This window comes from Antechinus flavipes, chromosome 3, assembly GCF_016432865.1.
Source record: "Antechinus flavipes isolate AdamAnt ecotype Samford, QLD, Australia chromosome 3, AdamAnt_v2, whole genome shotgun sequence".
NCBI lineage: Eukaryota > Metazoa > Chordata > Mammalia > Dasyuromorphia > Dasyuridae > Antechinus > Antechinus flavipes.
In genome coordinates, this window is record NC_067400.1 from 270,893,751 (window position 1) to 270,921,071 (window position 27,321).

At 32.6% G+C, this 27,321-nt stretch overlaps 1 protein-coding gene across 1 annotated transcript in view; it reads left to right on the forward strand.

Annotated features, from left to right (window-relative positions):
• DMD (dystrophin) overlaps nt 1-27,321 on the forward strand; it is a 2,219,276-nt gene that overhangs the window by 677,053 nt on the left and 1,514,902 nt on the right. The window contains exon 17 of the mRNA XM_051991017.1: nt 2,037-2,212. Within this exon, the coding sequence (XP_051846977.1) occupies nt 2,037-2,212 (176 nt within the window). The remainder of the gene's footprint in view (nt 1-2,036; nt 2,213-27,321) is intronic.

Genomic DNA, 27,321 nt, shown 5'->3' on the forward strand with positions numbered 1-27,321 from the left:
CCAAAACCAAAAAACAAAAAAAAACAAAAACAAAAAACAATCTTGGAAATATTTAACTAAAACAAAAGTTATTTTATTTCTTAAAAAAATTTAGCATTAGCATATCTTCTGCATTTACTACACAGAAAGCTCCCAATTTATTCAGAAATTATCTTCTAAAACTTGTGAAATCTGTTACTTAGAACTCCGGAAAATATATTGTAAATGGTAGTTGGGTTCTCAGAACATTCTGCAAAATATTACTTTGCCTAATTTTTATTTGGAGTTAATCACTAAATTCTCTTTGGATGCCTTATTGGTATGGGGAGTTGACTTTGTTTATCTCTAAGAGAAAAAAAAAATTGGATTTGCTAACACATTAGAAAGACCTACTATTAAAATGCAGATCTGTCATCTTAGAACTAGACTAATTGAATTTTGGAGAGGCTCATCAACAATTTAGTTACAGGCTGATAAAGTTTTTGACCACAAAAACTCTAAAATCATCAGCTAATTTTTAAGAGTTATGATGTGTGCCAGGTGCCATCCATGTTGAAAATATTGGAAAATCTTGTACTATTGAATTGAGACCCTTAAGTATAATGCTATATTATCATAAGGAAGCCCAACAGCTAAGTAGAGCTCTAAGAAAGGGAAATTGTTGTAGCAGTTAATTAACCAGAGATTGACTCATCTATTTTAGTTATCATTCTCACTACCTGTTTAATGCAACCAAGTTTTTCTCTCCTTTGACTAAAACAAATGCTATTCTTCTGAGATTTTCTGAGGATTTTTTATATTAGTAACAATGAGAAAACTTAAATTTCCATAATATTCTATCTTTTCACTTTAGTTCTGTAGGGAAATCAAGCTGCAAGTAGTTATTATGGTATTTTAAACCTTTTTATAATCTGACACCAACCTAATTCTTTGCTTCACATCATATTACTCCCCAAACAAATTAAACTATTCTTCATTCTCTTTTTTTATTCTGACTTCCTTCTTTCTACTTCATACCTCTCTTAGTCTTTAATATTTTGATTTCATTGCATAATCACCATTTTATATCAGTTTTGGATTTTTTTTCATATGCCTTCATCTATTAATCTCTCCCTTAAAATTGTAATCCCCCTTGTGTAGCAAATGAATTTTATTTCTCTCTTCACAAATTTCTCAGAGTTTGCATTTGTCTTTCTTGGTTGAATTTTAGTTACTTATTTTTATTTTCTTCCTTCATTAAACTATATAGTCCTGAGAGAGAAAAATCTGTTTATAGTTATTGGTCCACCCTAATCTATTTCAGTCCTATATGGTAGACAAACACCTAAATAGTGTTTGTACTGGGTGCTGCATTGTAGAAGCTAGGGTGGCTTCTGAAACAAGTGCTGAGATTTGGGCTCAGACTATGGGTAATAGCAACAATAAGCTGGTGCAGTTTCAGAGATTTGCCTGTGTTTCCTTATTTCCCTTCCCCTTTCCTGTCTGTACTCTATACCTGTATCTGTACTCTGTGTTTGTATCATAGAATCACCCCAACTAACTGGACTAACAGTGAGTGGTGGTGAGGAATAAGACAAGGATGAAGGAAAAAGGGGGATTCCCAGGAATCATTGGGATCTGCACTGGTGAGGTAAAAGGGAAGGGAGGAAGGAAAATAAATTCTAAGCATTGACAATTGAGAAAAATGGAGAGATGCTTCTGTAGACACATGAATTAATGACTGGTGACCATTCCCAGTTTTTCATCTGCATGTTAAAGACTTAGGTATGACCAAAGGAGTGTACACAATTTTGGAATGATAATGATTTACTCTAATACCCCCCACTCCCAATAAAAAACACTCTTCCTATATTTCTAACTGATAAAAACCTTCTCCACTTATTTTATCCAAAGTAACTTAAGTCACGTAAGACAGTTTGATTTAAATACAACATGATGTTATTTTTTAACTTAAGGTCAGTCCACCAACAAGTAGGAGCACTTTCTCATTATTTTCTATTGCCACTTTAAGCAGTCTTTCTAGCAATGTGTGACCTCTGTTTCAATACTTCTCACAGATTTCACAGGCTGTCACCACCACTCAGACATCTCTAACACAGACAACTGTAATGGAAACTGTAACTATGGTGACCACAAGGGAAGAAATCCTGGTAAAGCATGCCAAAGAGGAGCCGCTACCATCACCTCCCCAAAAGAAGAGACAGATTGTTGTGGATTCAGAAATTAGGAAAAGGTGAGAGGACATTTGCTTTGATAATGAAGATTAATTGTGGCCCAGAAAATCAATTTGCTACTTCTTTTGGTATTAAAATTTCTTGTACTTAAAATATATATATATATATATATATATATATATTTACATGTGTCTTGAGTGTCTATAATTTATTTTTAGTAAAAGAAATTATGAAACTGCTTTTAAAATTTCCTAAGGAATCATTACTCAGCTTAATCAGAACTACTTTTAAAATATTTTTAGTTCAAAGAATAAACAGCAAATAATAAATTACAACTTCAATATTTCCAGTTTTTGCTTTCTTCCTTTTATTTCTTAAAAATATTTTTAACTAGGGCAGTTAGTTGGTGCAATAGATAGAGTACCAGCCCTGAAGTCAGGAGGACCTGAGTTTAAAACTGGCCTCAGACACTTAATACTCCCTAGCTGTGTGACTGTGGGCAAGTTACTTAATCCCAATTGCCTCAGCAAAAAAAAAATACATTTTTTTAACAAAGTCCTTTTGTTATTACTTGTTTCACATCTTAGAAAATTCTTTTCTGTAATAACAAAGATACATTTTCATGAAGAAAAACATACATTTTGCTAGTATGTAAGAATATATATATTTTTTTAATTTGTAGATAGTAAATCAAGGGACATTAGAGGACTCATTCCTTGTTCTTTCATATTTAAAAGTATTTTAAGTGGCATGATTTTAAAAGTGATTCATTTATAATTATACAAAAATTAACATTATAGATGTATTAATTGCATTGCTTAAAATACACGAACATACTAATTTTATAATTTAATTTTTTATTTATAGAAAAACTAATTTAATTATTTTGAAAATCTTAATCTCCTTTGGATATTTTTGCCCAACCAATTTAAAAAGGTCTTGAAATTAGAAAAAAGAAACCTTTAAAAATCATACTGTGTTTCTAGATAGTATATATCTAAAGACTTATATAGAAAGAACTCTTGATATTAGAATTTGAGAAGGTAAAGGTACAAAAAGGAAGAATACAAGCCTAAAAAGAGAGCACGAGCTATTTTGAACAGAGAAGGAAAAGTACTTTCACCATAAAAAAAAAAGGTTATCCAAATAAAATATTCAATATTTTTCTGACTTTTTATATCTATTTGTGAACAAGAATCTTTCTGAGACATTCTATTCTGCTGGTCAAAGGTTCAAATTATCCTTGTGGTTAGGATAAGTTTATTCAAGATTCAAATTTGATTTGTATGAATCCTCTCTATTTCTAATAATTTCCGTTTGGATGTCTGATACAATTTCCCAAGAAATGAGCAGCAGAATTATATTAGAACCCAGTTCTTTTCATATTCCCAATATTTCTCTATAGTCACAGTCCCTATTCATCAATGTTTGCAGATATTATGAGAACTTCTAGCCAGGAATTTCTATCAAATATTCTATGAATTTCAATACATTTATTTGGAAAACAAGAATGACCATGTACATTGATTATAAAGGGTGGGCAAAAGCAGAGAGAAAATCAATAGAAATTCCATCATTTTTCCATATCTGCATGTTCCTCATGTTATCAGGAGTTCCTTTCTGCAATGGTTGAAGCAGAATGACTAAAGAGCAGCTAAATTCACCAGAATCATTCACCAAACTATCAACAGATATTTGAACTTTCAGAAAATAAAACAATAGTGAAGGATTACGCATTTGAAAGATTTTTATTCAGTGGTTGAATTTTTTTTCATTTTGTACATTTTTATTGGATTAAAATGGTTAAAATTATTTCCAGCATTGTCTCTAGATATGTGCATAATAGTATCTTTCATCCCATGAGATACCTGTAGTAGTACTACAGTAGAAGCATTGTAGCCAGCAGTGATACATACTTAAAATAACTGAGATTTATGCTAATGAAAAGACAAAATCATATCAGCATAGGAAAATGTAAGCCAACTGAAATACGTACATAAAGTAAATGTATTTTATGAATTTAGCTAGCTAACAGTGTGGATATTACTTTGTGATGAATTCTTGCTCTTGACATATCCATTTTTCCTTTGTTCTACTTTGTTCTACACCAAGTTTTCCCACTGCCATTGCAAACACTAATTTCTTCCTCATCTATTCTGGTATTTTTTTTTCCTTCCTTCCATCCTCAGCTGTAAATGTTCCTCTCTGTCCAATTCTGTTTTTCTCTTTATTCCATCTTTTACATAATTCATTTAATTTCAGAGCTTTTTGCCACTTCTAGGTAAATGACTCCAAATGTCTGTCTGTAGACCTGACCCAAATTCTAGCTCCAGATTTCTAACTGCTTACAAACCATTCAACTTCCAGATACTGTTTAACCTTAAGTATGGGACTCACATTTCCCTGAATCATTCATCTCCCTCAGCTATAAAAGAGTAGTACTTAAAAACTACACGGGGCAGCTAGATGGCACAGTGGGTAGAGCACTAGCCCTGAAGTCAGGTGTATCTGAGTTCAAAAATTGTCCTCAGATACTTAACACTTCCTAGGTGTGTAACCCTGGGCAAATCACTTAATCCCAACTTCCTCACTAAAAAATAAAACAAAAACTGTACAATAGGATTGTTATAAAGAGCAAATGAGATATGGAATGCTTCATAGCTCTTATGTGTTAGATAGTTTCAACTGTCAGTATTAAAATTCACTTTCCTATTTCTGAAAAATGGACATGAAACAATTAGAATGACACACTAGATAGACTGCTGGGTGTTTAATCAGGAAGACTTGAATTTTAATCTTGCCACAGACTCCCTCTAAATAGATGGGTGACTCTGGGTAAGTAACTTAACCTTTCTTAACCTCAGTTTTCCCAATAGTAAGAATAGATTTCAAGGGATGATGATGATAATAACTAGATAACTAATGTTAAGAAGATCATGAAATAGACTATATAAAACACTTTACAAATCTTAAAGTATATTAGAAATCTAGCTATTCTTGATAGCTATTTAATTAATAATTTCACATAGATCCAATTACTTTAAAAAGTCTATAAAATAATCCAATTCATAATCTCTATTGTAAACCTGAGTTTTGTTTTAAATATAGGCTTAATTCATACTAGAATTTCTAAGTTGATGGAAGTATTTTTTTTTGTTTTCTTAATAACTATGATTTAATAATGTAATGTGTATTAATTAAATGGTCTTTCCAAGAATAAATATGATATTAGAGTACTGAATCAAAGATTATTATTATTATTATTTCACTGCCAAGAATCACTGAAGTAAATTAATATTATTTTGTATATGCAAATCAGTATATACCAGACAGGGTAACTCAAAACTACTGCTGTCATTCCAGTTAATCTGGTATTTGTTTAGGATATTGGTTTCCAATGATTTCACTTTTAAAGGAGTCTTTAATTTTTTTTTATTCAATTTAACCACCCAATTAATTAAATCAGTATGTACAGAAAGGGAAAGGGAAAAGATTGAAGAAACAGCTTCTTGATTATTCTATAGTTTTCCTGCTCTAGAATCTCTTCAACAAGACTTTGACACCTACTGAAGGCAGTGACATTTGTAAATGAATCATTCTCCTACATATGAACTTAATTCTTTTCTTCGGTATGTTCCTCAGATGTACTATGGCCCCATTTTTCATTTTTCCTATGTAGCCTGAAACATTAAACTCTATTTTTTGTCTACCTACACAATGGCAAATTGTAGGTTTTCTTCTCTTTATTTTTAAAAGATTTTATTTAGTTTTTGATGAGGTTGATATGGATCATCTCACATTTTAAGGACACTAGATGAAAAGATATTTTAAAAATTCTTTTTTTTTAACCAATCCTGTGAGATATAAACAGTGGAGGTATTTATTATTGTACTTTGACTTCAAGTACTTATTTTAGTTTTAGAGTTCCAGCTTAGAAGCTATAGGTTGTTTGAAGGAGTCACTGTAATGAAAAATCTTGTTTTAAAAAATATGTCAATTGTAGTATTCTCCTGGAAAACATTAAATCTTCAAATGTCATTTCTGTGCAGTAAAATTACTTTAAAAGCTCTTGGTATAGTATCCCCTATTAAAGTACATTTTAAGGCATTTTTCTCCATATTCCTTCATCCTGTTTAGAATTGTCCAGTGACTAATGAAAATTTATAAATGATCTAACCTAACCAAGAAGAAATTAGGCCTAAATAATATTCCTAGCAGTTTTAAGTTATTTTTGAATTTTAAATAAATGTACTAATATTATAAATGCAAAACAAAATTATACATAAACTAAACATCAAAGAGCATTTTTTAATTAACAAAATTCTCTCCAATAATATGACATTACTATATAAATAATTTTAGAGTAATTAAAAATATGACATTGGTTCCCACTTCCCTTCCAGCATTTATCATTTTCCTTTTTTTTTTTGGGGGGGGGGGAAGAGGTCATTTTATCCAGTCTCATGAGTTTGAAATGGTATTTCAGAATTGTATTAATTTTAGGTGCTCCTTTGGTGCTCCCAATGCCTAGCAAAATACCTGGTATGTAGTCCATCCTTAGTAAATTATTGTTGACTATCTGATTGACTTAAAACCCATTAACATCTACAAAATATTTTCAGTTATACATCAAAAGTCCCATGTTTTGTGAGGCCCTATATGTTATGTGTAATATGGAGATACAACTGAAAGAGAGCCATAATAGATATCTCTAGCCTATTCTCCCCCTACTCTTCTCCAAAGACTATTACCTTTCAGGAGGGAAAATAGGAAATTGTAGAGGTCCACTTTTCTCCCTTCAGAGAAAAGAAGTACAAGGCAAGAGCTACAGTATATCTCTGTTCCCTTAATTATTATCAGTCTAGGAGATATGGTCAGGTTCTGCTAACTTCTAGTCACTATTTCATTATTGAGGGAAGAACCTAAACTTTATATGCAAAACCAGCCCTGATGTCAAGAGGGGTTCAAATCTGATCTCAGACATTTAACACTTTCTAGATATGTGACCCTGGGCAAATAACTTAACCCCAATTGCCTCAGCAAAAACAAACAAACCAACAAAAAAACAGACTAGATTAGTTACATAATTGATTATTTACTTGTTTTGTACATTTTGAAGTATTTTGCAAAGGTAAACTGGTGAACCTTCACTATTTCTTTAAAGTAGTTGTCTATTATTTGTGTATCAGTTTTATTAAAGAAATGAATATGGAGATGTGATGGCTTAAGTTGAATATATGCTCCTTGAAGGTGTTTGTTTCGTTTTGTTTTGTTTTGTGGTTTTTTTTTTTTTTAAATCCCAAGCATCTATGTATAATAATGCTTTTCACATTGTATGGGACTGGAAAAAAAGAGCTTGTTGGATCATATTACATTGGAAATGTATTTTAAAGCTACAGCCAGCCACTGTCCTAAATTCGGTCAATCGGAATATCCCAAGTTCATTCATTTTATTTTTATATAACACCCTTTCTGGAACTACTTTCCAACTCTCAAAAGCATTGCTTGTCACAGGGCTCAGAGAATGGCAGAATACTTTGCCATCTTATTTTCCTAAGGGCAAATCTAAGGGGATGGATTTCTAACAGTGCTCTCTTGTTAAGCATATATGGCAGGGACAAGGAGGGGGGAGGGGAGAGGTGCAGGAGAAAGGATAACATGCAGACACTTTTCCACAAATACAGACTGTCTGTGGGATGATGTATATAAATTTAAAGTACAGCAGTGGTGAGGTTCATGTGCTACAAAAGTAATGGTAAATTCATTACTCCTGATTAGCCTTTCTTTGTTCCATATATGGTATTGTTCTCATACTTCTTGAGCTTTCTTGCTCCCTTGGTTAACTATTTCTCTGGATCTATGTTAGACATTAGTGTATCTTGCATCTGTCTCTCCATGCTTCTGTATGGATACAGTGTGATCGCAAAGAAACAATCAGTGGAATAGTTGGAACAGAGTGTAACACTTCATCTTGATATACTGCCCCCCCTTCTTTTTATCCTCCAGAGAGATGCAAGGTTTTGCCTCCTTAAGGTGTTGGAAAGCCTAGACCCTCTGGAATATTGATGACTTTATTGGTGTATGTGCTGATTGGTTTCAAACATGCTTGTGGCTTTTATACCTAGAAAAATAGGTATAATTTAATCTTTCAACAAATCAAAAAAAAATTCCTTATGTGGTTTTTGCCTTCATCCATTGATCAAGGTAGCTTGCTCCTTTAAAATGAGTAAGGTACTATTCACATCTAGTTTATATTTTGATTCAATTAGAACCTCCTATAATTATATTCATTGGACAGGATAAAAACTCCACCATTGCACTTATACAGTATCATTTTTATTTTCTTTATATTCCTAGTTGCCCAACATTCTCTTCTCCCTCCCCTTTTGTATATGCATATATAATAATTGCTAAAAACAAAAGTCAAAATATTGCTTTTGTTTTGGTTTATTTTTTACTGTGAGAGTTGTCCAAAAGTCCTGGAAATTAATTGTAGTAATAAGCTCTAAGCTACCTCATAGAAAACCAAAAGACAATTAAAAGACCAGAAGAAAGAAGAATTGATTGGGTGTATATATATACATGGAGGGTGCTTTTGAATGGTAAATGATTGAATATCCTGAAGGAAAGGAGGGAAGTGGTTGCAGTTGTATATCAGGTAAGAATCACTTCTATCTTTGCACAGAACAGTTTCTGAACCCTGGCTGGAAGCCACTCAGACTTTAAAAACTCTACACATAAAAGCATTAAAATGTCTTTAAAATCAGTGAGCATTTACACTAAGGTTATTTAACTTTAAATTGCTTCCATTTCCATTTCATGGAGGGATGTTTTAAAAAACTTCTGTATTTGATAAAATTCAAGGCAAAGCTAAAGAGCAGAAGTACCAACATCCTTTTCTTGGTGATTTCTCCCAGAAATCAATATCTGAAATGGAATTTTCCATGACTTTCTAGAGAGGATTTAGAGTTGGAGAAACATCTCATTGAAATGCCATCTCAAAAGTGGGGCAGATTATTAGCCTTTAATTTCTTTTCATTGTTCCTACTTTTTTTTTTTTACTTTGTATATTTTTCTTCTAATGATGCAACTTGGGATTCTAACTACTGATTCAACAAATAAATTAAACATTTATTAAGTATCCTACATAGACTGAGTGCTAAGCACAAGTGAAAGAGGTTATGGGACCAAAGTATCATATCTTTCTTAGCCAAACAAACAAACAAAAAGAATATGTAAAATCTTTACCTCTATTATGGAATAAAGAGGTTGTTGTAAAGAAAGAGCCATAATATTATATTAAATCTAAGAAAGAAAATAGTATCTAGGAAATAGAACCATAAGGAAATAATGTGTCTTTACCCATTCTTTAAAAATTCAAATAAGAGAAATTGTTCAACGTCTTAATCTGACTGAGAAAGTCTTTCTGACATGGCCACAGAAGCAATACACAAACTCTGTTTGAATTATAAATGTATCTTATAGATTTTTTTAAAATAACAATTCTCTATTAACCCAAGATTCTTTCTATGGAGTTGTCATGGAATTTGGGAGTTTGTACAGTACTAATGTAGTTTTCAAGCAGTTTTCTTTAAAGAAAAAGACTTTTTTTGGGGGGTGGGGTTATTTTGTATATTAATACTCTATATATACGTGTCTAATTTTAAACAAATGCTCTAAGAATTACATATATCTCTGATCCCTTTTCCATAAATTTTCTACACTGATTTGGACATGAAAAGGAGACACAAAGGGCTGAGGATATTTGTGTGTGTGCGTGTGTATGTATTTGGTCCTTACAGAGTATGTTTCTCTAGCAAATAAACAAGAAAACAAATAATCATCATCTTCTGACCAGCTAACTGAAACAGACTGACCCATCTGAAGAATGTCCATCTTGATAGAAACTCCCAGATGTTGTACTTGTACTGGCATAGACTGACATAGAGTTCAGACTTAATTCCTTGTCATAAGGAAGGAATCAGAGCAAGAGTTTTATGTAGATTAATTTATTTAGATTGTCAAAACAAACAAACTTTAATAAAAGTACCTGAAGCTAATTTTTATTTAAGTTCCATAGAGTTGGATGGTGTTTTGGGAAGTTTTGCCTTTGGAAAGGCAGAAACAAATGGGTACTTCTTTGGGGGGAAAAATTTAAATAGTCGGTTACTATGGTTATAGAGAATCTTCATTTCAATTTCCATAAATTATTTGATAGCAAAATTGCATATAAACATCTCCTTAATGCATTTTGGATATCATTAAGGCCATGTCACTATACCAAAAATATTAGAAACAAGACCTTTATGCTCTAATTGTTTTCTATGTACTTTTGCATTTTAGTGGCCATAGACATGTGAAAGAGGAGTTGTCCTCTTCACTTCCAAATGAGTCCCATAATAGATTAACATGATGTATAGAATCAGTATAAAATAAGTGTCAATAACTTTTCTTACAATTGTATAACAATATTTGAAGAAATTCTTTTTTTTAAAAAAATAGCCTTTTATTTACAAGTTATATGTATAGGTAATTTTACAGCATTGACAATTGCCAAATCTTTTGTTCCATTTTTTCCCCTCCTTCCCCCCACCTCCGCCTCTAGATGGCAGGATGACCAGTAGATGTTAAATACATTAAAGTATAAATTAGATACACAATAAATATACATGATCAAACCGTTATTTTGCTGTACAAAAAGAATCGGACTCTGACATATTGTACAATTAGCCTGTGAAGGAAATCCAAAATGCTGCCAGGCAAAAATGTAAGGATTGGGAAGTCAATGTAATGGTTCTTAGTCATCTCCCAGAGTTCTTTCGCTGGGCGTAGCTGGTTCAGTTCATTATTGCTCCACTGAAACTGGTTTGGTTCATCTCATTGTTGAGGATGGCCAAGTCCATCAGAATTGGTCTGATACTATTGTTGTTGAAGTATATAATGATCTCCTGGCCCTGCTTGTTTCACTCAGCATCAGTTCGTGTAAGTCTCTCCAGGCCTTTTTGAAATCATCCTGTTGGTCATTTCTTACCAAACAATAATATACCACAATTTATTCAGCCATTCTCCAATTGATGGGCATCTACTCAGTTTCCAATTTCTAGCCACTACAAAGAGGGCTGCCACAAACATTTCTGCACACACAGGTCCCTTTCCCTTCTTTAGTATCTCTTTGGGGTATAAGCCCAGTAGAAACACTGCTGGAGCAAAGGGTATGCACAGTTTGATAACTTTTTGAGCATAGTTCCAAATTGCTCCCCAGAAAGGCTGGATGTGTTCACAATTCCACCAACAATGTATTAGTGTCCCTGTTTTTCCACATCCCCTCCAACATTCCACATTATCTTTCCCTGTCATTCTAGCCAATCTGACAGGTGTGTAGTGATATCTCAGAGTTGTCTTAATTTGCATTTCTCTGATTGATAATGACTTGGAGCATCTTTTCATATGGCTAGAAATAGTTTCAATTTCTTTGTCTGAGAAATGTCTGTTCATATCCTTTGACCATTTATCAATTGGGGAATGACTTGATTTCTTATAAATTAGAGTCAATTATCTATATATTTTGGAAATGAAGCCTTTATCAGAATCTTTGACTGTAAAACTATTTTCCCAGTTTATTGCTTCCCTTCTAATCTTGTCTGCATTAGTTTTGTTCATACAAAAACTTTTCAGGTTGATATAATCAAAATTTTCTATTTTGTGATCAGTAATGATCTCTAGTTCTTCTCTTGTCATAAATTCCTTCCTCTTCCACAGGTCTGAGAGGTAAACTATCCTGTGTTCCTCTAATTTATTTATAATTTCATTCTTTATGTTTAGGTCATGAACCCATTTTGACCTTATCTTGGTGTATGGTGTTAAGTGTGGGTCAATGCCTAATTTCTGCCATACTAGTTTCAAATTTTCCCAGCAATTTTTGTCAAACAGTAAGTTCTTATCCCAAAAGCTGGGGTCTTTGGGTTTGTCAAACAGTAGGTTGCTATAGTTATTGACTGTTTTGTCCTTTGAACCTAACCTATTTCACTGATCAACTAATCTATTCCTTAGCCAATACCAAATGGTTTTGGTAATTGCTGCTCTGTAATATAATTTTAGATCTGGTACAGCTAAGCCACCTTCATTTGATTTTTTTTTTCATTAATTCCCTTGAAATTCTTGACCTTTTGTTTTTCCATATGAACTTTGTTGTTATTATTTCTAGGTCATTAAAATACTTTTTTGGGAGTCTGAGTGGTGTAGCGCTAAACAAATAGATTAATTTAGGTAGTACTGTCATCTTTATTATATTTGCTTGCCCTATCCAAGAGCATTTAATATTTTTCCAATTGGTTAGATCAGACTTAATTTGTGTGAGAAGTATTTTGTAGTTTTGCTCATAAAGTTTCTGATTTTCCCTTGGCAGATAGATTTCTAAGTATTTTATACTATCAGTAGTTACTTTAAATGGAATTTCTCTTTGTAACTTTGACTGTTGGATTTTGTTAGTGATATATAAGAATGCTGATGATTTATGTGGGTTTATTTTGTATCCTGCAACTTTGCTAAAGTTGTGCATTATTTCTAATAACTTTTTAGTAGAATCTCTGGGGTTCTCTAAGTATACCATCATATTATCAGCAAAGAATGATAATTTGGTTTCCTTATTGCCTACTCTAATTCCTTTAATCTCTTTCTCAACTCTCATTGCCAAAGCTAGCATTTCTAATACAATATTGAATAGTAACGGTGAATTATCCTTGTTTCACTCCTGATCTAATTGGGAATGATTGCAGTTTTTCCCCATTACATATGATGCTTACTGATGGTTTTAAATAGATGCTGCTGATTATTTTAAGGAAAAATCCATTTATTCCTATACTCTGAAGTGTTTTTAATAGGAATGGATGTTGGATTTTATCAAATGCCTTTTCTGCATCTATTGAGATGATCATATGGTTTTTGTTAATTTGGTTATTAATATGGCCAATTATATTGATAGTTTTCCTAATATTAAACCAACCCTGCATTCCTGGTATAAATCCTACTTGATCATAGTGTATTATCCTGGGGATGATTTTCTGTAGTACTTTTGCTAATATCTTATTTAAGATTTTAGCATCAATATTCATTAGGGAGATTGGTCTATAATTTTCTTTCTCTGTTTTCAACTTACCTGGTTTAGGTATCAGTACCATGTCTGTGTCATAAAAAGAATTTGGTAGGACTCATTCATTCCCTATTTTATTAAATAATTTATATAGCATTGGGACCAATTGTTCTTTAAATGTTTGGTAGAATTCACATGTAAATCCATCTGGTCCTGGGGATTTTTTCTTAGGAAGTTGATTAATAGCTTGTTGTATTTCTTTTTCTGAAATGGGACTATTCAAGCAATTTACTTCTCCTCTGTTAATCTGGGAAGTCTATATTTTTGGAGGTAGTCATCCATTTCACTTAGGTTATCAAATTTATTGTCATAAAGTTGGGCAAAGTAACCCTTATTATTTCTCTAATTTCCTCTTCATTGGTGGAAAGTTCTCCCTTTTCATTTTTAAGACTACTAATTTGATTTTCCTCCCTCCTTTTTTAAATCAGATTTACCAAAGGCTTATCTATTTTATTTGGTTTTTTCATAGAACCAACTCTTAATTTTATTAATTAGTTCAATAGTTTTTTTTGGTTTTTTGTTTTTTTTTTTACTTTCAATATTAGTAATTTCTCCTTTTAATTTTAGAATTTCAGATTTAGTATTTGATTGGGGTCTTTTTCAAGTTTTTTTTTTAGTTGCAACCCCAATTCATTGATCTCCCCTTTCTCTATTTAATTCAAGTAAGCCTCTAAGGATATAAAATTTCCCCTTATTACTGCATTGGCTACATCCCACAAATTTTGGTATGATGTCTCATCATTGCCATTATCTTGAGTGAAATTATTAACTGTTTCTATAATTTGTTGTTTCACCCAATCATTCTTTAAGATCATATTGTTTAATTTCCAATTACTTTTTGGTTTCTTTACCCCTAAGTTTTTGTTGAATGTAGTTTTTATTGCATTGTGATCTGAAAAGAAAGCATTTACTATTTCTGCTTCTTGCATTTAATTTTGAGGTCTTTATATCTTAATAGATAGTAATTTTTTTTAATAGTTTCCATGAACTGCTAAGAAGAAATTATACTCCTTTCTGTCTCTATTCAGTTTTCTCCAAAGATCTATTATAACTAATTTTTCTAATATTTTATTTACCTCTTTAATTTCTTTCTTATTTGTTTTGTGATTTGATTTGTTTAATTCTGATAGTGCAAGGTTGAGATCTCCCACTATTACAGTTTTGCTCTCTATTTCTTCTTGCAACTCTCTTAACTTCTCCTTTAGGAAGTTAGATGCTATACTACTTGATGCATATATGTTTAGTATTCATATTGCTTCATTGTCTATGCTACCCTTTAGCAAGATATAGTTTCTTTCCTTATTTCTTTTGATTAGATTGATTTTTGCATTTGCTTGACTTGAGATAAGGATGGCTACTCCTGCATTTTTGACTTACCTGAAGCATAATATATTCTGCTCCAGCCTTTTACCTTTAGTCTATATGTATCTCCCTGCTTTAAATGTGTTTCCTGTAAACAACATATTGTAGGGTTCTGAATTTTGATCCAGTCTGCTATCTGCCTACTCTTTATGGGAGAGTTCATCCCATTCACATTTACGGTTAAAATTACTAATTCTGTATCTCTTGCCATCCTAATATCCCAGATTATGCTTTTCTTTTTCTTGCCCCCCCAACCCTCTTTCCCAGTTTTAAACTCATGCACCCCACTTGTATCACAATGCTCACCCTCTTTAGGATCCTTCCCTCCCCCCTCTTTGAATCTCTTCTCCTTCATTGTATCCTTTCCTTATTATTATTTTTCTTTTCCCTTTTCCTCTCCCCCTTTTTAATGAGGCAAGAAAGGATTTTCTTCAAAACAAGTATGTCAATTATTTTCTCTTTGAGCCAACTCTGATGAGAGTAAGATTCACACAATGTTCCTCCCCCTCTCTGAGTTCCCTCAGATATGATAAGTTTCCTTTGCCTCTTCGTGGGATGTAGTTTCCCTCTTTTTATCCCTCCTTTCCCCCTTTTCTGACATTATCCCTTTTCCATTTCTTCTTCCCTTTTTTTTATGTTATATCAGTAAAATCAAATTATACGTGTATTCTTTTTGTATATCCACAAAAGAAATACAATTCTCAAGAGTTCCTTTTACCTTTTCTGCATCTATTAAGTGCTATGGTTGGAGATCAAAATTTTTGTTTAGTTATGGTTTTTTCCTTAGAAACAAATGGAATTCATTTGTTTCATTAAATGTCCATCTTCTTCCCTGGAAGAAAATGCTCAGCTTAACTAAGTAGTTTATTCTTGGCTGCATTCCAAGTTCTTTTGCCTTTCAGAATATCAGATTCCAGGCCCTTTGATCCTTTAATGTGGAGGCAGCCAGATCTTGGATGATTCTTATTGTGGCACCTTGGTATTTAAATTGTTTTTTTCTAGCTACTTGTAAAATTTTTTCCTTAATCTGATAGTTCTGAAATTTGGCCACAATATTTCTTGGAGTTTTTATTTTAGGGTCTTTTTCAGTAGGTGTTCGATGAATTCTTTCAATGCTTATTTTACCTTCTGATTCTAATACCTCTGGACAGTTCTCTTAGATGATTTCTTGTAAAATAATATCTAGGCTCTTTTTTTCATCATAATTTTCGGAAAGTCCAATAATCCTCAGATTATCTCTCATAGATCTATTTTCCAGGTCTGTCATTTTTCCAAGTAGATATTTCATGTTTTTTTTTTCCAATTTATCATTTTTTTTTTGATTTTGCTTGACTGATTCTTGCTGTCTCAATGAATTATTAGTTTCTATTTGTTCATTTCTGATTTTTAATGAATTATTTTCTTCATTTGCTTTTTTTTACTTCTTTCTGTATATGTCCAATTGAGTTTTTAAATGAATTGTTTTGCTCTATGGAATTTTTTTCCATTTCACTATTTTTTTTTTTAGTGAATTATTTTCTTTTTCCAATTCACAGATCCTACTTTCTTGCGAATTCTTTGTCTTTTCCAATTCACAAATCTTACTTTCCAGAGTTTTTTTTTTTTTTTTTTTTTTTTTACTTTTTCTAATTCACAAATTTTGTTTCCCTGCACTTCTTGGGAATTTTTTACCTTTTCCAATTCAGATTTCAGCAAGTTGTTACTTTCTTGCAAAGCTTCTCTTTCCTTTTCCCATTTTTCTTCTAACTTTCTTTTGGGACTTTTAATGGCATTATGTAAGAGGGGACAGGTAATATTCCCCTTTGGGGTATTGTCTGGTGGCTGTTTGCTATTAGTCTCTTCGGGATTGCAGACCTGCTCTTTTTCTGTATAGAAACTATCAATCATCCTTTTCATTTTTTTTATTCATTTTTTAAAGCCTTTAGGGCATGCCTTCAGGGCAAGGAGGTTACCAGCTTCCTCTGCAGAGCAGGGAGAGATGTAAACAGGTGAGGTATTGAGTGATCTGAGTGAAAGTTTCCCCTTCCCCCAACCAGAGGTGATTTAGCTCAGGGCCAGCTACAGAAGTGCCCAGTGGAGAACCTGGCAATGTGGTTTAGTGACTGCCCTAAGGCTAAGACTAAGTGGTGAAAGTGTCACTGCCCCAGGCCAGAGTCCTTTGTGGGGCTGTGGTTATTAGCAGCTGACTAGCAAATAGCCCGGTTCAGACCAGAAGTATCTGCTATGAAGTCTCTGCCTGGAAGCAAATCGCCCTGCAAAAGTTTTATTGCCCCAAACCGAGCCCCACACTGTGCAGATTAGAGGCAGCCCCCGGCTGTGCCCCCCATGCCATGCAGGTTCACAACTGCCCCAAGGAAAACCCCTGTACTGCAGATTGGGGCTGCAAGCTTGTGCTGTGATCTGTGCTCTCACTTCCTGTTTGGGGCTCTGCTAGGAGCCTCTAGTTCTCTCCCTATCCGTGCTGACCTCCCCGACCCTGAGGACAAACCTTTTCTGGTGAGATTCCAGATAATCTTTGGCTGATGAGTTGATGTACTTCTAATCTTTATGAGTTGTAGCAGTCAAGCCTATTTTTGAGGCTGGATATAATATTGATAATGAGGGTAAGAGAGGAGCTTAGAAAGTCAGGTGTGCCTTCTCTGCCATCTTGGCTCTGCCCCCCTGAAGAAATTCTTTAGTCTGCTGGAGAGAACTAAAGTTCTTTGACCAAGAAAATTCACAGTCATTAGAAAATATTTGATTAGCTGACAATATCACCCCTTTGGGATAGATAATTAAATAGAAATATTTATACATAGATAGAGTATTTGGACTGGAGTCAGAAAAACTTGGATTCAAATGCAATCTTAGGTATTTACTAGCTGTGAGACTGAATAAATCATCTACCCATTGTTTGCCTCAGTTTTCTCATTTGTAAAATGGAGATATCAATAACTATCTTGTCTTACCAGGTTGTTGTGAAGATCAAATGAGATAGTACTTTTAAAGTATTTAATAATAGAGGTACAGTAAAGTGCCTTTCACATAGTCCTATGTAGTAGAGAGGAGAAACAGACACATTAAGATGCTCCTCCAAAAACAAAAGAATGGGGGAACCACAGGTAACCCTAGAGAACTTCTAAATTTAGCTCTCTATACCATTATTTTTTTATTTTTTAATAAAGATGCATTAGTTCTGGAAGATAGGTTTTATAAGTCACTGGAAGGGCAGTGTCCACTGGGAGCAACTCCACTATCCTTAGATAATCACCAGGTGATGTGGAGAGACCCAGAAAGTGGGGAATAGAAGGGACCAGAGAGAGAAGGTTTGCTTATATTTCTACAGATGGAGAGGGAATCAGATGGGTGCCAATGAGCACCTGAAGAGAAACAGAAAAAGAGAAAAAACCTTGAAACAAAGGAGAAGACCTAAGAAACATCTAACACTACAAGAGCATGGTTGGTAATGAGACTGTTACAGAACTTCAAAACCATCAGGAATCATTGGATTCCCTAACATGATAAGACTGATACAGAACTTCAAAACTTGCAGGAATCATTGGATTTCCTGACACATGAAGTAATGGACAATAGATTGGTTTTGGACTATTTCCAGGACTTATGGACATCTATAATTCCTCATGTTGATTCATGTTGTTTGTTACATCACTACTACCTGTGCTATTGTAATGCTAGAGAAACTGAGGCAAGATAGAGATTTGAGAGTATATAATAATTTATTTAAAAGGGAAAGATTTACTGGGACCAAATGGATCCATGATTTAGTCCCATGGCTGAATGAGACTATCATCTCCAAGAATCCAGCCAACAATATGAGTTCTTAATGACCTATATACACATGGCTCAGACTCAGGGGGTAGACTGAGGCAGAGGTGGAGTCAGGGTGCTGAGAGTGGGAACAGGGTGGGGTGAGGCACTGGAGGGGGGATGACATAATAGGGAGAGGCACCCCGGAGATGGGGAGAGGCATCTTGATAAGATGGTATCTGATAGCTTGGGATGGGGAGAGGCATTCTGATATCCTAAAACATAAGATCTTTTATCCTTATCAAATATTCTGATTAAGAGGGAGGGGTGATTTCCCAGGACTGAGCAGAACAATTATAAACTGAAGCAGAACAATTAGGGAAACTGAGTCAGAACAATAAATGAGAACATTATATTGCTATGTGCTTATGTAATAACTCCCATGTTGTTGGATTTATGTATACCTGTTTCAAGTAAGATCCTTCAGAAACCCACTAATCTGATTTGATTCCCCATTTCCTTTGATTCTCATCTCCCTTCCTCAAATGTCAGGGAGAGTGTGATCACCTCCTATTATGGTGTTTTCACCCTTTTTTTGAGGAGTCAGGGAAGGCATGATCACCTCCTTTTGGGATTCTCACTGTAATGCCGGAGAAACTGAGGCAGGATAGAGATTAGAGAGTTTTTAAAAATATTTTATTAATTGGAGAGCATAATCGACTGGATAGGACTCTTGTCTCAAAGTATCTAGTGATGAATGGGAGAATCCCAAATTCTTATACACCTTTTACAAACAAAGAAGGGGAATGAAGCGGGAAATTTCTTCACCCTTTTGGTTCTGTCAGGATGGGGGGAGGCCATAAATTCTTACTAAAAGCCAGAGTCAGGATGTCTGAATAAACAGAGATAAAGATGTCAATGAGGTATCTTACAACAAATAATGGTTTCCTGGTGATATAGTGATTGGTTTATATTCAGTGTAGAGCATATAAGTCATAGGAAGGCAAAAACAGATTCATTCCATCATCCACCTTTGGGGTGGCTGGAGGCTGAAGCACAAACCCTTGGACTCTGACTCACTTTATCTCACACCTTGTGGTGGCTGGCCTGTCCTCCTGCATTTTCTCCACTGAAACCAAGTTCCCTCTGAAGGCCTCCAGAAAGCTATCTAAGCACCAGGCAAGGAGACAGTAAAGACTTATGGACTTTGACACCTGGGTATTCTTGTGGTGATTACTCTACTGAAATGAAGGCTCAGAGACCACCAGAAAACCAAACAAGAACACTACACCTATGTATATATGTTATTTATTATTATTGATTATTATATAGAAGAAAAATAGATAGATATCTAAATCCAATCTTCCAACGGTTCCAATGGTCAAACACACATATGTGTTTGACATATTTATCATGTATTGGATCACCTGCCAGGTGAGATGGTAGGGGGAAGAAGGGGAAAATTTGCAACTCAAGGTTTTGCAAGGGTCAATGTTGAAAAATTACCCATGCATATGTTTTATAAATAAAAACTTTGATAAAAAATAAAAATAAAGAAAAAATTAAAAATTAAAAAAGATAATATGTGTTTGAGGGGGGAGGAACCATAGATTTTGGTGGACATTTTTTTGTAGTTATTGTTTTTACTATGCCATCAAAATAAATGGTATTGCTATAAGCTGATTGTGGTTGCTGTCAGATTATTAATGGGAAACATACAAATAGTGGTTTCTGGATTACCTCCAGGCTTATACCTAGAACAAGAGAAGGTAGCTTCACTCTGGAGACCCAATTTACAAGTATAAATTTGAGAGAATATTACATGCATAAGTAATAAAGAGGTCTATCTACATGGTACTATATATATAAGCACAAAATTATCCATTTTTTCCTTCGTCTTGAAGCTGTTTTTCTAAAAATATGACATTTTGAAGTAGTTTAGTTTTCATAGAATATTTGTGGTAATTGACATGAGATGATAATTCTTAGATTAACTTGCAAAAAAGGCAAATTCCCCATATAGATGAGAAAATTGGAGAAGATAAAAAAAGAATGCATAATAAAGTATATAGGATTCTCTTTTTATGTGAGAACAAACCCCATATAATTTAGGTTTGGTATGTGTCCCAAAAATCTATTTTTTTTTTATCCAGGGATTCTGTATATTGTAGTGAAGCAAAATGTCCTAAGGCATTTAGTTCATTTATAGATGTTTTAATAACAGTTTTATTTAGTAAAATTTTATCTACATCTTTGTGCATTGTGTATTTTCATGTATGAGGGATGTCCATGAATAATCCATTTTTTTCACCCCATTAACACTATTGAGAAAATGTAGAGAAAGTATTTTAATTTGAATGAAATAAAAGGGAAGTCCGCCATCTAGAGTTCACAATTCACTTCTACAAGAACATCTGGGATTTTTCCTTCCTGTTCTTGCATTTTAAATAAACATGAAATCTTATTAGTAAAGGAATGAAGATGGTAAGATTGTACAAGTGATATTTTATGTTCATAGATACATTACTAAGACATAATTTTTCATTTAAGAAAAAAATAATCCTTTTATTAAGCTATTTTGAAAAGAATTTTTTTCCCTGACTTTCCAATCCAGTAAGGACCTAATTTATTTTACCTCCAGTTTTCAGAATAATGTAGTCCTTGCGTAGTAGTTCTTTACTACTTTAGTTGTATTTATATGATGCTCTATGGAATTTTGAAATCAGAAGACCTGGATTAAATCCTTGTTCCTTACTGAGTGTTACATTAAAAAAAAAAGTCACTTTATTTTGCTTTATCTTTGCTTTATTTTGCTTGTCTATAAAATAAAAACGTTTTATTGCATGCTTTCTAAGGTCTCATTCCCCCTAAATCAATTATTTTTATTTATAAGAGCTATCACAATTCTTTAATTAGGAAAAAAAAAAGTTTGTTCCTCACCCAATCCTTTTCAGAACAATTTTTTTTTTTGGTGGGGGAGGCTAAGTTACTTGCTCAAATTCACACAGCTAGTAAATGCCTGATGCCAGATTTGAACTAAGGTCCTCTTGACTTCAGGGCCAGTGATGCATCCAAAAAATAATCTTAAAAAAAGGAATGAACATAATTTTTATTACCATTATAACACTAGGAAGAATACATTTTGAAACTATTTTTTTTAATTTTCTAGAATGTATAAAATAAATGTTATTACTGTAAACAATATATCTTGACTTTTAATTTATCCATTACTTTTCAAAGTAAATTAATAGTAAAAATAAACCAAAAAAAAATAATAGAATCTAAGAAATAAAGGGGAACTTAGAAGTTACTTGATTTGAACATCCAGTAGGAATTGTATCTTTGATAGATGGACATACTTTGTTTGCCTACTTCTAGTATGCAGTATGCCAAAAAGCAGTTAATTCTATTTTTAATGCTTAAATTTATTTTTATATTGAACTAATATCTACTTTCCTATAAAGTTTTATTGAGTCTAGCTCTATTATCTGGACTTAAACTTTTTGTTTAAATATTGTTAAGGATTGCCAAATAATTCTAGAGTCTGCCATTGCCTAACTTTATGATATTGAAATGCTCATTTAACTTACCAGCCTTCAATTTTGTCATTTTTAAAATAAGGTGACTCAACCAGAGTTCTAAGATTCTATAATTCTTTCTTTGTCTTTGAAAATCTTATCTTTTTCAGACTAAATCCCCCATTTTTATCATATGATGTAAGGCAACTTCATTATACTCTTTACCCATCTCTAGGTATTTGTTTGTCACTTCTTGTTCAGTCATTCAGTTCTGTTCAACTTTTCATGACCCCATGGACCAAAGCACACCACGCTTTTATGTTCTCTACTAACTCCTGAAGTCTCCATTTTCTTGCTCTTTGCTTTCATGACACTATCTATTCATTTCATCCTCTGCTGTTCCCTTCTAATTTTGCTTTCACTATTCCTAACATTAAGGTGTTTTTTTTTTCCTAATGAGTCCTGTCTTTTTGTTATGTGGCCAAAATATCTAAATTTTAGTTTTAGTATTAAGTATTTGGCATTAGGTTCTATGATTATTTTTGTTTTTACTATTATTTTACTTTGAAAAGAAATGGATGAATCAAAATTTAAGTTGTGTATTTGTTCAGTAACAAAATTTACTTAATGCATTCTAGAAAATTGAGGAATAATTAGTTTCAAAATGATTTCCAATAAACAGTCTGAATTAATTTCTTTCTGTATTGATTACTTTGATATTCTTGCTGTCTAAGGCACACTTGAAAATATTCTTAAGCACCACAATTGAAAAGCTTTGTTTATCTAGTGTTTTCCTTATAATCCAGTTCTCAGTTACACATGCTACAGGAAAAATCACAGATTTTATTATCAGACCTCTGTAAGCTAGGTGATGTCTCTGCTTTTTAGTATGCCGTCCATATTTGACATAGCTTTCCTTCCAAGGAGCAAGTGTCTTTCCATTTCATGATTGTAGTTTTGGCTATCTGCAGTGATCTTTGAACCAAAGAATATAAAATCTGAAACTGGTAACATTTCTTTCCCCCCTATTTGCCAGTAAGTGATGGGGTAAGTTGCTATGATGTTTGTTTTCTTTTATTCTGTATTTCATGTTAAACTTTAAGCCAACTTTCATACTCTCCTTTTTCACTCTCAAGAGGCTTCTTAGCTTTTATTTTTTTTTTTAAACTTTCTGTCATCAGGATAGTATTGTCTGCATATCTGGATTAGTTGATATTTCTTCCTACAACCTTAATTCTTTTTTGATTCATCCAGCGTGATATTGTGCATGATGCACTCAGCAAATAAGTTAAAGTGACAATATTCAGCCTTGATGTACGTACCCCTCTTCTAATTTTAAAACAGATGTTCCACTTTTGGTTCATTACAATAGAGTATTAAATACGACTTAAATGTTATATTCTGTATTTGTTCTCTACAGTATAGCACTCAGTTGAATAGTTACTGCTCCATTCTTTTTTTTTTTTTTTTTTTTTTTTTTTGGATAACGTGTTCACTAATGAAGTTTAAGATTACTTTTAGAACATTACAAAAGATAAGATAGCATGAGATAGCTAGGCCGGCTAGCCTTAAGGTTAGGATAATCTGGGTTCAAGTCCTCCCATCTGATACAATTGGTGAGTGAATGACTTGTAAAAAAATCATTCTTAGTGCCTCAGACAACTCTAAAATAGAGAAGAGAAAATTAAAGAGTGTTTGGCATGAATCATTTTGCATTATTTCATGTGAATGCTCAGTGATCACCATGTCTCCAAGAGCTGACACAATCTATTCTATAGAAGTTTCAAGAGGTTTTTTTTTTTTGTTGTTTGTTTGTTTTTAATCAAACATTAATCAACTTTAACCTCATAGGTCTATTTTCTGGAGTCTACTTCCATGGAAAAATCTTTAATCCAACTGAATCATGTCTTTTAGTACCAATTCTTTTAATATTCTGGGACATAATTCAGTGATACAGAGAGAAAATGAGACTTTTCAAGGACACACAATGAATTTGTGGTAAATACAGGATTTAGAGGAAGTTAGGTGGTACTTGATAGGTGGTAGACCTGGAGCAAAGATCTGGGTTCAAATTTAACCTCAAAGTCCTTAGTAGATATATGACTGGATAGATCACAGTTTCTATTTCCTTTAATTTCCTAATCTGTAGAATAAAGATAATAATACCACTTTCATCCCAGTACTATTGTAGTAATTATAAAGTATTTTGCAAACCTTAAAATATTTTTATTTTTAAAAAAGTTATTTTTATTATGTTAACATCATTCAAAATGCAGTGTCAATTCTGCTACACCAAATGTATGTCAAATGCTTGACTTCTTTTTAAAATTATGTGGCCTCAGTTTCAACTTCTTCTAAATGTATTTGTAATATGCTTTCAATACCAAAGACCATTCTTAGGAAAAAAAAAATATTTGGGAACTCTCTTCTCTTACTTGGGAAGCAGTGGAAAATAGCAGAATGAGCATAGAGCTAGGAATCAGGAATACACTTAAATTCTGAGGCTAAGAAACTTCATCTTTAAAATGCTTCTACTTTCACTCTATATAAGTGGATTTTTTAAAAAAAAAATTTTAATATTTTAAAGCACTGCCTAAATGTAAGCTAGTATTAATGTGATAATATCTGTGTTAAGAAGCAGATTTGTCTTTTCATTGTTCTTCATGCCCTAAAGAAATGGGTTTTTTTTAATCTACATTTTCATTATCATTATAATTATGTTTTGGAAGATTCATCTCATTTTGATTTCTAATACTGTTGTCTTTATCTGTATAAAGCTGTTTTGTTTTCTAATCCTTTTTATATATATTCATTGCTACAGGTGTATCCTTAGATGATTTAATGAGGTAATGTTTGTAAAACAGTTTAGTGTTTGGCTTAAATCAGTTGTTTTATTGGTTAGTCATTTCTGATTCTTTGTGATGGCATTTGGGGTTTTCCTGGCAATGATACTAGAATAGTTTGCTATTTCTTCCTCTAGCTCGTTTTACAGTTGAGGAAAGTGAGATAAAAGAGGCGAAGTGACTTTCTCAGAATCACACAATTGCTAAGTGTCTGAAGCAGATTTGAACTCAGGTCTTCCTGACTCCAGGCCTGGCTCTATCCAATGTTTCTACCTATTTGTTTGAAGTGCTAGGTAAATATTAAAAGTTAATGCTTAAAAGCCAGTCACTTAAACATTATTTGCCTAACTTTAGTGGAGAAGTATATGGCAGATTGCTCCAGTATCTTTACCAAAAAATCCTCATGGACAAGATGGTCTCTGGAGTTAGGAAGAATCCAACATGACTGAACAACAAATTCCAATGTATGGTAGACCATAAAAGATGATGGTTGATTTGAGAGAGAGAGAGAGAGAGAGAGAGAGAGAGAGAGAGAGAGAGAGAGAGAGATACATATATAAATATGTGGAAAGGACAGACAGAAGTGGAAAAAAGTGACAGGATTTTGAATAGAAGAGATTGTACAATGTGCTACTGCTGATGAAAGTATTAAAATCAAAAGAAATGAATAGATTTTGAAGGAAAACACTATTATCTTATTTTTGTATTTTTAAAAATTCTTTGCAAATGGTCTTTTTTCTTTTTTTTTTTTTAAGCAGCTTCCGATTAACAGTTCAACAAATTTCTTTTTAACAAATTGCTGTTCCCAAATTAGGACACAGGAATCAAACAAAAACAATATATGTGTTTATATATGTGTGTGTGTGTGTGTGTGTGTGTGTGTGTGTGTGTAAAGAACTCTGTGATTGTGCTGGGGAAAAGATTATTATTTTGAGTAAGTACATGTTTGCATGCTTATTTTGTTTACATTTTTTAATTTTCTTAAGAAATCCCTGTGTGTACAATGAATGCAGTCCAAAGTTACAACAAACTCCAAATTAATGAAGTATGAATTAATGAGGCTTTACTGTACTTATAATTTAAGTCACAATAAAATGAAGCTTGCTCAATATCTACATTGTGAATACGATGTAATAAGAATTATTTATTATATTTTTGTGGTCACAGAAGAAATACTCATAATTTTAAATGTTAACTCTTTAAAGTGATTTTATAGATTTCTATTCATTTTTATCGATTTCTGTGATTACTTTTGTACAGCTATTTGTATTTTGATAACATTATATATCATTAACATGATAATTTAAAATATTGACATGATTAAATTATAATGCTTATTGAAATGCAATTTTGTCATATAATAGAGTGATATATTTGCTACTTCAATAATGAGAAATTGTTAAAATGTTATTATTTGTCTTAATGACCAGAGAACTCTAACACACCATTTAAGCATTACTATACTTTGTGCTGTTGGTCTCATAAATAGAAGAACAAAGATGAAAGTTTGCTTTTAGGTTTAGAAGATAATCTAAGCTCACTTAAATCTCATTTGGCTGGTAATCTAGTACAAAGAATTATATAGAGAATAAATTATCAAGACTCAAGAATTATTAGTTTCATTTTCTCCTCAGGTTGCCAAAATATTGATATACCTTAGTCTCACAGACTACTTTCATTTGAATTTCATCCAGCTGTTTGACCATGACTGACAGAAAATAATTTCAAGTCAATTATTTTAATTGTTGTTGGTGTTCTTGAATTGTGAGGATAAACCAAAATAATAATCTGATTTTCTATCAGACAATCAATGTAATACAGCATTATGACCTCTTTACAAGCCTGGGGTTTCATTTTCTATTCAGATATCTATACGAATTTGAAATATAGTCTGTTTTAAAATGTATTTTTGTTTTTATTTTGTTTTGAAGATTCTAAAAACATCATTCTTGCCTTCCTTTCACTTCTGCAACTATTTTTCCTTCCTATTAACAAGAGTAACTTTTTAGAAGGCTAATCATAACAATAATTTTGATAATAATATCATCATCATATAATGCAACCCATTAGCAAACACTATAATTCAAACCAAGAATTCACAGTCTATCTATATCCCATCAATTCTCTATACTAGAGTTATAACTCAACAAAATTAAATGTTACTTACTCCAGGTTTTATAAATCAAGTCAAATATATAAAGTCAAAATGAAAAATAAAAAACTAAGTCAATTGTATACTATAATATCATGCCAACAAAATATGCCAACTAATTGAATTTGTATAAATTATTTTTCTAAAACTATTTTTGCATGTATACACATATATGTATATGTGTATCTATCTTTAAAGTTATACAATACTGAATGTAAGAAGGATAGTTTAGGAATACATGCAAAGAAGAGGTAAGAGAACAGAGTGCCAAATTTTCTAGATAGCACATATATATATATATATATATATATGTGTGTGTGTGTGTGTGTGTGTGTGTGTGTGTGTGTATATATAAAATAGCTTTTTATTTACAAGATATATGCATAGGTAAATTTTC